This window comes from Colossoma macropomum, unplaced genomic scaffold (genome assembly GCF_904425465.1).
Source record: "Colossoma macropomum unplaced genomic scaffold, Colossoma_macropomum, whole genome shotgun sequence".
NCBI classification, from domain to species: Eukaryota; Metazoa; Chordata; class Actinopteri; order Characiformes; family Serrasalmidae; genus Colossoma; species Colossoma macropomum.
Genome location: NW_023494784.1, coordinates 12,801,497 through 12,818,928, shown reverse-complemented (window position 1 = coordinate 12,818,928; position 17,432 = coordinate 12,801,497). Strand labels below are relative to the sequence as shown.

The window sequence follows — 17,432 nt, the reverse complement described above, 5'->3', positions numbered from 1 at the left end:
ATCAGTGAAGTAGCAGTAGTGAAGCATCTGAATACTCTGAAGTAAATATCTTGTAGATGTTCTATTGATACATTACTTACATTAAGTAGATGTTTTGTTAATATGTTACTTCCATATTCCGTCACTACGCAAACCTAACATTACCAACCTTACCAAAACCTAACCCTCACCCTGGCCCTAATCCTAACCCTAACCCTAACCTCAACCCAAAACCTAACCCTCACCCTGGCCCTAATCCTAACCTTAACCTCAACCCAAAACCTAGTCCTAACCCTCATATGTCTTTGAGAGTCCGTTGAGTGTTTTTTTCATCTAAAAGGGTCACTAAAGAGTGTACAGAGATGTTAAGAGATTTTGGATCATTTCTATTGGTCCATTCCTCCTGAAATTTTCACACAATGTAAAGCATAGCTGCTGTGGTCAAATGATTCAATCGCAAAAAAAGTGGAGATACATGTTTTTCTGGTTAGAGATTAATTACTCTTTTGTTTCTGTTTTGTGTTTTGTTTTGTTTTGTTTCATTTTGTTTTTGAAAAGCAGACATTTTTCTGCAGATGATCTTCTATTTCCAGGCCTCATGGCCAGCTATGTAACTAGCAGAGATAGAGAAAAAAAACAGGCATAAAGATGACAGTATTACTTAAATGTTCTATGAAAGAACAATATTGAAAAATAATCCTGCAGTTCTGCATTATTGTGACAGTATCTTCTGGTTGTTTCAGTGAAGTCTGGAGCTGGTGAACAGATGAGAGAGGGAGCTGGTAGGAGTTTTTTGTTTATACCTAAAATGATCATAATGATAAATTAGTAGTGTAAAAAAGCGTATTTATAAAGGTGGTGAATCAACTGTATTAAATGTTAGAATTGATTGTAATTAATTATATTAAAGTCCACTATGTAATCATTATTTTTTCTTGGATAAAACCAAATTCAGAGGCTGCTTTACAAATATATAAAAATATTTAATGCATTGTTTGTATTTACTGTCTGTATGTCACTACTGTGTAAACAGTTCCTCCAGTCATATTTCTGCGTTCTTTGTATTTTCAATTAAAATCATTATAAATTGCACCAAAAATATCCAATCTTACTGATTTTATCGAACGAGATTTCATGATGCACTGAATTGTTTCTAACAAATCATAATTAAATTGTCTTGAGGGCAGTCATTCATATATTCATATAAGTTAGAGATTATAATGAGTTCATGGTAATAAAAAAATGCTGTTGTCCCCCCAGGACTCACGCCGCTGCACCTGGCGGCGCAGTGCGGTTCTCTGGAGGCTCTGAACTGCTTGCTTGCTCTGCAGACAGACTACAGACTCGTGGACTGGAGAGGCTGGATGGCTGTCCATTTCGCGGCCTTTTACAGTCAGGTCGCATGTGTCCAGGCCCTGTGCAGGAAAGATCCATCCTTGCTGGACACGCATACCTCAGCAGAGTAAGTAGACTGATTACGGACCCTCTTTCGATCTTCAAACCCCCCCTACCATACACACACTGGCACCACATTAAATCAGTAAATTATTTAACAGTGCTTCATTCTTCTCTTACATAGCAGTCACTTACTGTACACTCCTAAAAAGATAGCCTTCAAGGGTTTTTTAGTAAAGACAATGGTTCTATATAGAACCTTGAACAATCAAAGAACCCTTTAGGTTCTCTGCATCATGAAACAGTTCTTCAGATTGATGAAGAACATACTGTAGAAGGTTCTATATATAACTTTTTGAAAAGGGTTCAATATGGGACCAAAAAGAGTTCTTCTATTGATTCTACTGACATCATAACAATAGCAGAACGCTTTTTTGTGCTATATAGAACTCTTTTTTAAAAAAGGTTCTATATAGAACCATCTACAATACATTATCCATCAATCTGAAGAACGCTTTCACGATGCAAAGAACCCTATAATCATGCAAATGGTTCTCTGATTGTTCATGGTCCATATAGAACCACTGTCTTTACTAAAGAACCCTGAAGAACCATCTTTGTTTGCTTATACTGCTACAAATACAACACATAGCGCTGCTGCCAGAATCCTATTGATATGAAGGTGAGGCTAGTTTTTGGAATACTTGATTATGTATAGTATTTGCTTGTTGATAATAATAATAATAATAATAATAATAATAGTGCAATAAAACAGGCCTTGAAGTAAAACAGTCAATAAAACATTTAGAATTTTAAGAAAGCAATCAAAACAAAAACTAAATCAGTGAATGAAAATAACCAGTTAAAATGGTTACAAGCAGAGCAAAAATAATTCAAGATTAATAGTTTATTATTCTTGGGAGAGATGAGTGAGTCGAGCTTTATAGTGTCCTGTACCGTAATCCATCTTAAAACCATATCTAAAAGCAGATTTACTCAGTTAGTAAAAGCTAGAGAAACCTGAAGTGAAATAAAGTCACTTAAGCAAGTTTAGTAGAGTCCATTATCATATTGTCAGTGTGTAGATATACTGTATAATCTGTTACAGAGATAACATTCATATATAATTGAAAATAGAAACGGGCCTAAAATTGAACTTAAAATTTAAACTAAACACCTTAAATTAAACAACTTAAATTAAACACCTCTGTTTACTGTTAGAAATTCAGATTTACAGCTCAGTTGTTGAGTCTTTATCTGTATAATCATAATCAAATCCTATCTTTCTCCCTTCTGTTTGGTCTGTTCAGTGTGAATGCAACTGATACATTGGTCAGCAATGAGGGAGTGGGAGGCGGGTGTCTCTCTCTCTCTCTCTCTCTCTCTCTCTCTCTCTCTCTCTGTCTGTTCTTTACTTACTGTCCAGCTGCTGTGTTATAGGTATCGCACCACTCCCCTGTTACTGTCGGCCATGTCAGGTTCTGTGGAGACGCTGGACTTCCTGCTGTCCAGCGGGGCAGACTGGAGAGAGAAGGACAGTAAGGGCAATAACGTGGTCCAGCTGGCAGCCCTTTACTTCAACACTGATGTTCTCAGACGTTTCATCCGGATGAATCTGGAGGGCCTTAATGTGTGGAAGATTCTTGTTGGTATGTCCACTTTTGGGGGCAGAGCGGATTAAGTTTGGGCGCCCCTGGTAAAGTTACATGTTTTGTTGAATTTCTCAGTGAAATTAGTTAACATCCTCTACAGAGAAACACACTTATGCACATTTTAATACACAGTTACTCTTTATTTCCTGAATTTTGCACATTGGAAACAAGATAAACATAATGTCCAAAAGTTGTGTCATATTTATATTTCACACCCTCAGAAATAAAGGTACTAGCCTGTCTCTGGGGCAGTGCCCCTCTTGTCACTGGGGTGGTACCCTCAAGGGTACATCTCAGTACCTTTAGTCAGGGAACATAACTGTACCATAATCCACTGAAATTATATTTTCTAAGATGTATTGACTCCACACACCCCGTCTCGTCTCCAGGCTTTTATTTTATTGATCTGTTTTAAAACATTCGGTTATGAAAAGGTACAAATATGAACTTTTCACCTGGAAAAACTTATTTAAGGTGCACAGTTGGACCTTAAAACAACTGTTGTACCTTTGCGGATACGTTTACACTATTTGTACCTTGATGAATGTAAAATGTACCTACACATCACCTTTATTTCTGTAGATTTAATATTTCGCCCAACATGTTAAATTGATCAAATAAATAGAATTTGTGCTACATTTTTAAAACTTAGTACATCAACAAAATGTCATTTGGTGTTCACTTTTACATACAACTCTAAACTGTGTAACACTCTACACCAGTCTTTCTTAATCTGCTCTTATGTTCCTTGTTTTAAAGCTTAGCTCAAAACTTTTTTCTTATAATATCAACCTCATCTTTTTGTTTTCACTAGTTCTTCTGTTAACGAGTTCTTATGTGCAGTATTTGTATACTTTGTAATATTGACACTGTCAATTCTGTTGTAAAGCATCCTTATAAGATTAAGAAAAGCAGTATAAAAACTTAGCGTTAATTTATTATTATGCTGCAGTACATCTAAGAATGATTCTGCTATGGATATTAACACCAGTTAAGTCCCAGTTTTCATGTATCACATGAAATGTGGGTGTAGCATTTTACAAGAGCCTTTATTATTGTTCACCATACTTTGTCTGGAGTCTTGGTCAAATGCAAATTATACCTGCTAATTATAATGTAATATAAACTTCCAGGGCTTAACAAATTGAATCACAAAAACCTGCCAGTGTTGCACATGGAGCATTTATTTTTCATTAGTTTTGCTTCACTCTCTTCATCCCCTTCGTGTGTCTCCACAGAGATGCTGCAGAGTGAGGAGCACAGGAGGCTGGAGATGGCTGTCAGATGTCTGGAGGCTCTCTGTGTGAACGCTGACTCCTTCTGGAAGGACATCATGGAAGCAGGTCACAGCTGCAGCCACCTTTAGTGAAATCAAGATGTTTTATGACGTTCCTCCGCAGGCTTTGGCTTTTTATCAAACATGAGCATAGTGTACGAGTGTGTGTGATAATCTGTGGACTCCAGACAGGGTAATAGTTGAAACCAATGAAGAAGAGAGACCTACGTTTTCTTATACAGTTGTTTAACTGTACACCCAAAACTTTGGGTGCCCCTAGTCAAACTACATTTCAGTGTGAAGTGAAAATAAGTTAACACATCCTCTACAGAGAACTATTTTTCTGCACATTTCATTGCATAGTTTCTGTTTGTTTGGTAAATTTAACATCGCAAGAAAACAAAACAAAAAAAACCTGATGGTTTTGCTTTCTAATAGGAATTGCCTTAATGGTTACTATTAGAGACCTCTAGTTTTGTGTAGGACACCTTTAGATCCCATTAGGAAACCATCAAATTCATTTGGTATCAGTCCCAGAACCTCTGTCAAACTATGAAAATCCTTTAAACTGTGATATCAACACATCAGAAAACATGAAATACCATTGGTGACCAACAGTAACTTGAATAAATAAACATCAAATATAAAAATAGGCCAACTTTTTCACATTTTATGTTTTATTTTGTTTCCAGTATGTTAAATTTAAAACAAATACTGCCAATAAACAGTAATTTTATATTAATTTGTGCAGAAATATGTTTTCTGTAGAGGCTGTGTTAAATTATTTTCACTTAGAAAATCAACAAAACATCATTTGACCAGAGATGACCACACTTTTGCATACAACTGTAGCTATTTAGCATTAAAATGATAGTTCTATAACAAACAAATATACAATTTTCCTCAAACCAATTGTAGTTGTTACACCAGTTGTAGTTAAACAGCCATGACTTAAACCATGTTAGCTTGTTAAGAAATCTAGACTAGTTGATGCTTTTTCCAACGTTATAATGGACAAAAGTATGGAGAAAGTTCAAAAGTTTTTAGCTATGTGATGCACTTTTGTCTAATCATATAGATAAGACTGTGTCATAAAGTGTCGGAAACCAAATGAGCAAGTCTATTTGAAATAACACAGTTTAAGGCAAAGTATGCAGTTTTCATGCTGCTAACTGTTCCGTCATGTATCATTACTTGTTAGCCTCGTAGCTCAAGCGTAAATTTGACTTTTGGCTGGTCCGTTACTTTAAGTGTATGTACTAGATTCCTCGTTAGAGAAGCATTAAGTGTGAATGGTAACACAGTAAATCCTTCAGTAAATACTTCAACTTGAAGCCTCACTCTTAACACTGGAGGAGGCTTTAGTACAGTATACTTCACTTTATTTAGAGTGGACAAATACAACTGATGAGCTTTTATAATTTGTTATGAACAGTACTTATAATGTATTATGTTAACAATTCATAATGCATAATAAGCATGGCTAAAATGTGTAATGCATTTTTATAAATATTTATAGCCATGTTTATAATGCCTTATGTATGCATTATAACATGTTATGAATGTGTTTATAGATGCTTACAAAGGTGACATTCATAGAAAGTGTTACCGTGTGAACAGTGATGGGTCAATAACTTTATGTGGTGTAACAGGTGGTGTAGCAGCTCTGGTGGAGATCCTGTGTAACGGAAGGCCGACTCTCCAGTGCGTGGCCGCGGCAGTGGTGTGTCACATGACAGAGAATGTAGCTGTGTGTGAGGAGCTGATGCGGCACAGTGCCGTCCCGGTGCTGATTCAACTCCTCAGCAGCCAGCAGCCTGAGCTCCACTCGCGCTGTGCTGTTATACTGGCAGATCTGGCCAGCCACAGTGGCCAGTACCAGACCCATATCGCTGACCTGGTGAGTTTGCGTAGAGGACTATATGCAGTGATTAAAGCTATAAGGGATACAGGTGAATGATTTCACTTTTTTTTTGTTTGTTTTTGTCTATCTGGTCTTTACAGTCAGAATGTGTTCCATGGACTAAAAGTGCATAATAATTGAACAGTGTTTTATACGTAATTTAATATCCCTGCATGTGTTCAAACTGGCCCTTGTGTAAAAAAGCGTGCAGGTTTGACCGCCTTCATGATGTACAAACTACTCTGCATGTGGTTCATTAAACTTTCATGCAATGTGGAAAAAAAGTGGAGATTTAAGTGCAAATGATGCATCAGGTTCAGTGCATAAAATCAAGCGCCAGCCTACCAGCACCTCATTTACATATCATTTACACAAAGCACATTCTAATTCATGCAGATGTTTTAGTAAGGAGCTAATTAACAACAGCATTCAGTGGCTCATGAGCCAAAGGCTATGATCGTAGGTGGAAAGGCTATGATCGTAGGTGCTCCCCCTACTGGCCAAACTTTATAGTGTTAAAATTATGACTACTGGAAAGAACATGATTGTGTAGTGTGATTATATTCCTAAAATAACATGTTTAAATGCTGTATTGCTGCAGTGTGAGAGGCTTCTGCACTAGCTGTGTTTTGCATTTTTTATTTTTTGGGCAGTGTCAGTAGTATAATGGTGTAAATATGTCTGAATGGAATAGTTGTAAAATAAATACACTTTTGTACTGGATCACCCTGTGCACAAATTAATTTTATTGTTATTTTCTAGATTTATTTTATTATATATATATATATATATATATATATATATATATATATTTTTTTTTTTTTTTATTGGTATTATAGATGATTTTGATAACAGTTCTGCTTAGTTCACTGCAATTCAAGTATTTTTTCAGGTTGTTAAACTATTACTCTCAAATTTACATACACTTCTATCAGACGTGAGTTTGATTACACAGATACACCAAAGATGAAATTGATGAATACCAAAACTCAAAATTTGTATGTGCTCATTTTACAATAATATTTGTCTGTGTGCAACTTTGATGAAAAAGGGCCAGTGCGTCCTTTGTAATAATAATGGGACGTACTGAAGCTCTAAAATCACCTCTAGGTGAAAGAGATCATTCTAGAACCTCTAAAAAATGTAGCATCCATAGAAGTCAAGTCAAAAACGTGGCTACCTGAAACATTTCAGGACCCACACTGATAAAACAGCTTGGATCAAACACAGGATAATTTTTTTGGCTTTTACACTCCAATTTATGCAAATATACACTCATCATACACATTCTGTCCACTTTAATAGAATTCCCCTTTCTGGCCACCTGAATTTATAGGTGCACCATATTGCTGCAGAGTTACAGACTGAAGCCTAATTGTTTCTGCTCAATTTATCAGCCCCCCTTTATCCCATTCATCACTGGTCAGTCTCTGACCACAGGACCACTGTTAAGCAGATGATATTTGGGTGGTGGGTCATTTTCAGCACATCAGACAATAACAGGATGTTTGTGCACTTTAATCACAGTGACACGACTGGCAGCTCTTTTGTAAGTGTCCTTCTCTTCCCCCTGTGTGTGCAGGGTGGGGTGGCGCCAGTGGTGCAGCTACTGAACTCTGAGCTCCAAGACGTGCTGCTGAACGTTATGCGGTGTGTCCGGGCTCTGTGTGTTGGTTGCCCCACCAACCAGACCGCAGTGGCTCTGTCTGGAGGAATCCCACAGCTGGTTGAATTCCTCACCGTGAACTCTGGTACAGTAAACTCTGGTACAGAACTCTGGAAAAGAAGCTGAAAATTATACCGAAAGCAGCATCTTACTTCTTTCATGTCTCTTAATCTTTATTTGAATGTCAGATTGGTAAATGCTGTGGGCCAATTCCAAGTTTGAAATTTATACTGCTATTTAAATGATGAAAATTTGGTAACACTTTATTTGAAGACTACCCACATGGGGGCTATATAACACATGCATAATCATTGAATAATGTATTTATAAAGCAATACTTCAACATTTATAAACAGCTTTTGGAAGTAATCGCAAGATGCCATAAGATGTTCAGACAGATGACACTGTATTGACATAAGGGGTCTTAAACTAAAGTAACAGACATTTGTTCCATTTATAACATTGTTATAAAGCATCTTTCTCAAGTAGTGTACCTAATACATTTAAGTATCTAACATTAAATGTACTATAAGTATTACAGTTATTATAATATATATTATTTCAATGTTTGCTACCTTGATTTAAGGACCTTTATAGTACAGTATCAGTACAGTATAATATACTTGATAAACATGCTGTCATCTTGGGATTACTGGCATAAGCTTTTCATGAATATCTGAGTATTGCTTTATGTTTTTAATGCTTATGCATGTGTTATAAAGTCCCTATGCAGGTATCAGAACAAAGTGTTACCAGAGTTTATCAATAGCCATCTACTTTTATTTGGGTATAGCCAGATGCTACTGTTCAGAAGTTTGGAATCAGAGTTTTCAGTTAGTTTGCAAATAAAATGATTTTAATAGTATGCTAGAACTTAATGAAGATATTAAGATTAAAATTAAGAAATTAAGAAATGTTAAAAGTTTCTAGAATAATGAACAAAGATTTACAAACATCTAGAATGAAGTTATTGTGACAATACATTATAAGTTATTTTTGAATTACGTATGCATTATTCTTAATATGACTAGTAGTGCCGAACTTCTGTGTATATTTATGTGTATATTACAGAGGTCATGCAGGAAGAGGCCTGTCTGGCTTTGGCTGAGCTGGCCCGTGACCACAGGGAGAACCAGGAGCTGATCTGTGGGGCTGGTGCCGTGAGCCCGCTGGTGCAGGTCCTGCGGACCAGAAAGATGTCTGCCCAGATCAAAGTAGCTAGTGCTATTGAGGCCATAGCGCACCAAAACCCTGCCATACAGGAATTATTTCTGAAGAAGTCTGCTGCCAAATATCTTCTACGGGTCTCTAAGGTAATACGATTACAGTTTGGCTTTAGGATGACATTTAATAAAATTGCTCTCAGGATTTGGCAGGATTTGTGGTAATCTGGTACCAGATTTGGTACCATTTGTTTGCCAATGTCTTTCTTTCTTTTTTTTTTTATTTTTTGGGAGTTCTAGATGTAGATAGACCAGAATGAAGGACTCTAGCTTCACACTGTCAAATTACTATAAACGTATTAACCATCTTGCTTAACATGACCTTTAAGGCAATTAGATGTTGGAAGAATTAGTCCTATTTTAGTAGATTAGTAATTCTTGTAAATGAAATAAGGTCATCCAAAGAACAGCATCAGTCCATTACATGATTAGGTAAGAATAACTTCATTAAACTACAGTACTGATCAAATATTTGACCACACATACTGATTTCACTTACACTTTTTCTGAAGGCTACCTACATAGGGACGTCATAACATTAGTGTTAGCATTAGCGTTAAGTATTGTATTGATAAAGCAATACTTGAGAGTTTATGAATGTTGTTTGCCAGTAATGGAAAAAAACATGTTTTATGAAGTGCAAGACATTATATTGAAATAAGGAGCCTTAAACTAAAGTGATAGACACAGTCCTATTTATAACACTGCTATTAAATATCATTCCGACATAATGCAGCTTACAAGGCTTACAAGACTTATTTCTTTCACTCAGGTACAAGATCCACTACTGGTATTTACATACAGGAAAATACGAATGAGAATTAGAGCATCAACATCTTCCCTACAACTGATTTATAGTGTTCTTAAAAATACCTGTGCCTTTCAAGTTCCATTACTTGAGAATGATGCTTCAGAACTGTGTTATAACACTGGAACAAATTTCTGTCATTTAAGCTTAAATACCATTAAGTCAATATCATGTCATTTACTTCAGAAAACATCTTGTCATTTTTCCAATACTTGACATAAGCTGTTTATAAATATTCAAGCATTTCTTTTTAATTACATGATTCAGTGCATATGCATGTCAAAACTATATTATGCCTAAAAAATTGTGCTGTGAGGATTTGATTGCATTCAGCCACAAGAGCATTAGTGAGGTCAGGTACTGATGTTGAATGATCAGTTCTGGACACTCCAACTCATCCCAAAGGTATTATATGGAGCTCTGTCATTCCAGAGAATGCAGTTCCACTGCTTCACAGCTCAATGGTGGGGGGGATTTATAACTCTCTTAGTCTTATGCTTGGCATTAGGCATGATGTTCCAGGATGGTGCTCCATGTGTGGCTGCTCTAGAACATCAGTTGAACACTATTAGCAGCAATGGATGCACTTTAAAGTAGCTGAATTACAATTAGAAGAGGTGTCTGGACAGTATATAAAATATATATGAAATATAGTATATTTCATATATATTTTATGTACATTTCATACTATAAAATACAGCCAAAATCCGACAAATAAATAGTATGTGTCGGATATTTTACATTCTTTACAATAGCTCCCCTTGAAGCAGTCTAAGAATTCTCTCAAGCAGCTTCATGGGGAGCCACCTGAGATGATTTTCCAGCAGGCTTGAAGATGCTGTAAATATATATCCCGACACCCTGTTCACAGCAGAAAACTTTTTGTTGTAAATATTAAAAATGTGCAATTTTTTTTGTTTTATACAGTACTGTGATTTGTTTAGTAACTTTCAAGGCAAAAGGCGATTAAGTACAAGTTATTCATTTTTTTCAGGAGATATTTCTGCAGAAATTAGATATAAGTGATAATGTACTTGTGTATGTAGAAAATCTTTGATCTTTCCGTGGAAGAGATTTAGGAGACTGGGATCTGCAGAATTAATAATCAAAGAAAGAATGAGCGTTCTGTCCATATTCTGCTCCCATAAAACAATCCAAACCCAATCTAAACAGCAGTGCAGACACCCATTTATGCTTTCCCCTGACACCCCACCCCCAGCAGAGTCATATAGAACAGAGTGGGACATTTGAATCCTGTCATAAATACCTTACTGTCCTTACACCTTACTGTAGTGTTCAGCCCCAGGTAATCCTCCTTAGGGGGTGTTGTAAGGCCATTTGGTGTTATTGTTCAAACCCCGAGAACACAGCATAAAAGGCCGTCCCGAAAACTACCTTTCAGCATTCTGTTTAACAATGAACAACAATTGAAACAAAATAAAGAAAATAAGACAAAATAAAACAATTCTCAACACATAAGAAAATGCAACGAACTTCGAAGACAGAACTTTGGACATGTGGTAAAATAAACCTGCAGATTTCTTTGAAAAACTGAAAAGAATGGAAGCTGTAAAGGTAAAAGGTAATATAAAGGTAAAGAATTGACGCAGTAAATACTGAAAATGTGATATTATATTTAGTTGTTGAGGCTTCTGTGTAATTTTCTGTTAGATATATGGTTTCGGCGTTTTAATGATGCTTAATGGCCATAAATGAAAGGTGGTCTCTGACTTTTGCACAGTACTATAAGTGAATACATATACCGATAAGGTATAACGTTATGACCACCTCCTTATTTCTATGCTCATTGACCATTTTATCAGCTCCACTTACTATATAGGTGCACTTTGTAGTTCTACAGTTACAGACTGTAGTCCATCTGTTTCTCTGCATACTTTGTTAGCCCCCTTTTACCCTGTTCTTCAGTGGTCAGGACCCCCATGGACCCTCACAGAGCAGGTACTATTTGGGTGGTGGATCATTCTCAGCACTGCAGTAACACTGACGCTGTGGTGGTGTGTTAGTGTGTGTTGCGCTGGTCTGAGTGGATCTGACACAGCGGTGCTGCTGGAGTTTTTAAACACTGTGTCCACTCACTGTCCACTCTATTAGACGCACCTGCGTTGTTGGTCCACCCTGTAGATGTAAAGCCAGAGACGATAGCTCATCTGCTGCTGCACAGTTTGTGTTGGTCATCCTCTAGTCCTTCATCAGTGGTCACAGGACGCTGCCCACAGGACGCTGTTGGCTGGATATTTTTGGTTGGTGGACTATTCTCAGTCCAGCAGTGACACTGAGGTGCAGCAGCACTGCTGTGTCTGATCCACTCAGACCAGCACAACACACACTAACACACCACCACCACGTCAGTGTTACTGCAGTGCTGAGAATGATCCACCACCCAAATAGTACCTGCTCTGTGAGGGTCCATGGGGGTCCTGACCACCGAAGAACAGGATAAAAGGGGGCTAACAAAGTATGCAGAGAAACAGATGGACTACAGTCTGTAACTGTAGAACTACAAAGTGCACCTATATAGTAAGTGGAGCTGATAAAATGGACAATGAGCGTAGAAACAAGGAGGTGGTCATAACGTTATGCCTGATCGGTGTATATACACATACAACAACATGCAATCCAAACCTTTGACTCCAAACTAACATGTACTGTGGGTGCCATTTCTATGGACCGCAGGTGTTCCACCAGCAGGCAAGAGAACAGGGGGCCACAGCTCTCTGGGCCCTGGCAGGACACACTCTGAAACAGCAGAAGCACATGGCCAAGCTCATGGGCTACCACTTCATCCTGAACATGCTCCTGTCCACCTCGGACAAAATGCAGTACGTGGGTAAGTTCCACAGGTAGTTACAGTATGTTCTGTTCCAAAAAAAAAGAAAAAAACAGGCAGCTCTTCACATTGTCAGCATCTGGGGTGCTCATAAATGTAAAGTCAAACTTTCCCAGTGAAGCTGTCATCCAGCGGAGGAAAGGGGGAGCCATCTCGTGAGATTAACAAAATGAAGCACCAAGCGCAGTAAAACCAGCGCTCATTGACATGGTGTTGACAGCCACTGGATAAGCTGTGCTAAAGGTTGATTGACGGCCCTTTGGACAGCTGTGTGCTCGAGCTTTCTCTCTGCTACTGTGAGAAGGGTCAGGTCCAGCGGGTAGGCGGCCAATGCTTCCTGTCTCGAGACGCTACCTTTCTGCTAGACTCATAATAAAGCGGGGAAGGCATGTGCTCAGGAATGCTTAGCCCCCGCTGGGATCCCCCATAACACTCCTCTTACGAAAAGACGCACTCTCGCCTCTTGTTTTTGCCATTAGTGTCCTCTATGTATATGACATGATCGCAGGCAATGATTCTACAACTAGCTCTTTACGCCAGGAGTGCTTCCTCTTTGTCCTTCTGTCTGGCGCTCGAATGTGATAGGTCTGTTTAAAAGCTTCTGTCTAGCAGCTGCTCCTTTAACTCCCTCTAGACCCTTTTCAGCCCGAGTTGTCCTCACATTAGATTTGTGAAATACAGAGTTTGGAACGGGCCATCTAGACCTTTTCCCACCTGAAGATGACAGACTGGTCTGCTTAAATTATTTGCAGGTTGCCAGGCAGTGATAGCCCTCAGCCGGGACAGCTGTACCCACCAGAAAGGCTTCTGCAAAGAAAACGGGGTGCCACCACTGGTGCGGCTGCTGCGTGGGTCCCGTACCACGGAGAGGACTCTCCTTGGTGTCATCAGCGCCCTACGTAGCCTGTGCATTGGTAATTATAATATAATATAATTAATAATATTATTTTATTGTTATCTCAGTAAGTTATATCACAACACGCCTGGTGGTTATCGCCTGTACTTCTAGAACACTGAAAAACTGCATGTATCATGAAGACAGATTTAGACCAATTACACAGAGCCTGTAAAAGTATGTAGTAACTGTATAAACTGCAGTAACAAGCAACTGACTGGATACCTACTATCTTACTGACTGGATACCTACTATCTTACTGACTGGATACCTACTATCTTATTTTAGTATTTATTTTCACCAACTGTTTGATGTTTTTTATTTTTGCAAATATTCAATTTAAAAACAAATGTTTTTCATACCCATAATTTTTATAGTTTGTGCATTTCATCTACTCCAACTTGTTCACAAACTTCAAGCACACATTCTTCCCCAGCATGCTATGCCCATGCAAAAAATAACTGCCTATATACAGTATTATGCAAATGTTTGAGCTCCTTCAGTTATATGACATGTTTCATTGGTTTTCTGAATGTAAATAAGTTAACATATCATTGTATATTCAAACATATCCATATATTTAAAGATTTTTCTGCAAATTGTATATATATATATATCCAGAAATACCCCTGGAAAATGTGAGCAAAACAGGCTATACAAACATTCTTTATTGTTTATTCTTTTGATATTTTATTCAGAATATTAACATTAATTTAACTTTTGCAAAGGCAACAGCTCTAACTCTTCTCCTATAATGCTTAATGAGACTGGAGAACACATAGCAAGGGATCTGAGACCATTCCTCCTTACTGAACCTCTCCAGATCCCTCAGATTCGAGGTCCACATCGTGGACTCTCCTCTTTAGCTCGTTTTCTCCAAAGGTTTTCTATGAGGTTTAGGTCAGAGGACTGGGGTGGCCATTTTTGTGTTGATTTTGAGGCGTGCTTTGGATCATCGTTCTGCTGGAAGATCTAAACTATGGTCCAGTTTAAGCTTCCTGGCTGAGGCAATCAGCTTTTGATTTTATTTCTGCTGGTACTGCGAGTCCGTGATACCCTGTATCTGAAAAAAAATGTCCATGATCTTTGGAAGAAAAACAGCGTCACAGATCCACCATACTTCACAGTTCTTTTCTGCATGGCATCTTTGTGTACTCACCAAACTCACTTCTGGTGTTTGCTGCCAGAAACCTCTATTTTGGTCTCATCTGACCAAAGAACACAGTCCCACTGAAAGCTCCAGTAATGTTTAGCAAACTGTAACATCTTGATTTTGTTTGTCCTCCACAGCAGAGGCTTTCTTCTGGCAGCCACCCAAACAACTGGTCTTTAAACTTTTGTATACTGTAAACTGTAAATGTAATAAGATTAATAATTACGTGTGTAATATATATCACCTTTCACAACGGCTGTTTTGCACAACACAAACACTTTGAGACATAATGAAAGAAAAATAATTTAGTGTAAACAAGAAGATCTTAAGTTGGTAGATGATGATGCAATGTTGTGAAGAATATTAACATATTAATACAGGATCTTGCACACAAATGTATTTTGTCTGTTTTAATGTTGTAGGGGTGGCTCACACTAACAATGCAAAGAGTCAGAAGGTGATTTATGAGGAAAAAGCTATTCCGACCCTGTTAGAGCTTCTGCAAGGCCATGAATCTCTGCAGGTTAAGGTAAATACTGGGCATCTCCTTTAATTAATACACTACTTCTGTACAGTTCTTGCTCATACATCAGAGTTACAGTCATGAGTGAGGCCACTGTGAAAAGCTCATACTTTTTGTTTCATTAATGGAAACAGGTCCAGGTCGCTCAGACTCTGGCTTGCATCCTGTTAGGGAATCAGGAGCTTCAGAAATCCTTCTGGGAACATGAAGACTTCTCCTACGATGTCATTGTGGAGCTTCTGCGATCCCAAGACAGAGTAACCTCTACCCTGATTATAGCTTACCAAATACTTGGTCCATACCGGCCTTTGTTTATTGTTTTTTACCAATTTATTTCCATTTTAAAGATCATGTTGATAGAACTAAGCTAAAAATGTGTTTGATTGATATCATTCATTTGCATATGGTTGTATTAGAACATCCGTCTGGAGGCAGGACACGCATTGGCCTTGTTTGCGTACAAAAACCCAACTCAGCAGACAACAATTGTGAAAAAGGGTGGTGTTCCGGTGCAGGCCTATGAGGACTATCTGAACTCAGATGATGAGACCGAGAAGGCCAAGGCTGCATTTCAGGTAGCAGGACAACCGTTTTTATTTCTCAGTTGCCAGTTGGAAACTGGTGGTACAGCATTCAGTGTTATTTTGATGTTTTAAAGATGTCACTATGAGAAACAGACAAACTCAAACTGTCTTGAATGAACTATTGTTTTTTGAGACATATGTTTTAACTGAGCTGTTGTTTATTAGATAGTTGTGCTTGCTAAAGTGATCACTGACTCTGACAAAGTGACACTCACTGCAAGAGGGATCACTGTCCTGGTAGCATTACTGCAATCAGAAAAACCCACCACTGTGGTCATTACAGGTGTGTTAAAAACACTGAGTTGATATTTTCTAACATCCAATAGTCTCGTAGTACAAAACATTTAAAAATAATATTTGTATTAAGATATAGGCCTTGTATTGTGCCATTTGCAGCTCAGTTCCTGGCGAGCTTGGCTCACACCAGAGCTGGTGTTCCAGATGCCCTCGTGGCCATGGGAGCGATAGGGTATCTCACTGCCCACCTGCACTCTGGGATAGAAGAGGTACACTTTGTAAAAATAATGAAATATTGCATACTTAAAAAATTAAGGAAATAGTTTGCATGGCTCGGTTTGCAGTCCATCAAAAATGTGTGAAGAGACACGAGGCAGTACATTTTGCACTGATATTAACTGGATCAACAGTTTCATTAACTTTTTAAAATAACATTCTGCTTTAAGAATATAAGAGCAGAAAAGGCAAATTCCTTTGTTTTTTTTCTAAACTATCAGCATTTTTGCTTGTTGATAAGTAAACAAAATAATTCAGATTGTTTTAATGAAAAGTGCATAATTCTAGAGAAAGTTACTGAGTAAAATATGTGTACAGTGGGAGTGATAGGAACCCGGCGCCTGAAGTGTTTAAAGCCTATAAAAGCTAACTCTCAGACAGTTATTACACAAAATTATGACAAACACCACTTCCAAAAGAATGCATGTAGCTTTACCTACTATATATATCATGACCCCCATCATGTCACTATGTTTCTCTAAAATTGAGCAGAACTTTTTGTAAGATTTCCTTTAAAGTTCCTTTACCACAATATTATTTTGTTAAAAAAGAAACCAAATTGAATTGACTTTTTTTTTTTTTTACAATAATGTTTAAAAGTTTGGAATAACAGTTTAAAAAACTGAATTTTCAATAATATAAAACAAATTTGGTTGTAGATAAATATCTAAAATGATTCTATTATGTTCATTTTTAAATATTGTTTTCAAATAACAATAATAATAATAATAATAGGAAGCTGGAAATAAAAATGAAGTACGTACATGTGGGTTTAGATGTGTTCAGAATGATGAACAGAGCTAAAGGATATTCTAAAATGACTGATAACACTGTAAAACATTGAAAATTCAAAGATGGAGATCAAATCTTAAGGCAGATAACTTGACAAAAACATTAATGTATGTAGATAATTACTATATATTATTTATAATTTTGTTCACAGAATACCTGAAATATTGAATGACAAACAACTCTTCATGAATATTTATATTAATATTTAAATCCATATTGTTA

General features: G+C 37.4%; 1 protein-coding gene across 1 annotated transcript; it reads left to right on the top strand.

Annotated features, from left to right (window-relative positions):
• The first annotated feature begins 5,312 nt into the window (after positions 1–5,312).
• ankar (ankyrin and armadillo repeat containing) lies at positions 5,313–16,465 on the top strand. The gene is made up of 11 exons (XM_036572688.1): positions 5,313–5,322; positions 5,955–6,202; positions 7,788–7,956; positions 8,943–9,184; positions 12,597–12,750; positions 13,503–13,664; positions 15,221–15,327; positions 15,456–15,578; positions 15,738–15,896; positions 16,071–16,188; positions 16,302–16,465. Exons 1-11 carry the CDS (start codon positions 5,313–5,315, stop codon positions 16,463–16,465), a joined length of 1,656 nt encoding a protein of 551 aa, XP_036428581.1.
• The last annotated feature ends 967 nt before the right edge of the window (positions 16,466–17,432 follow it).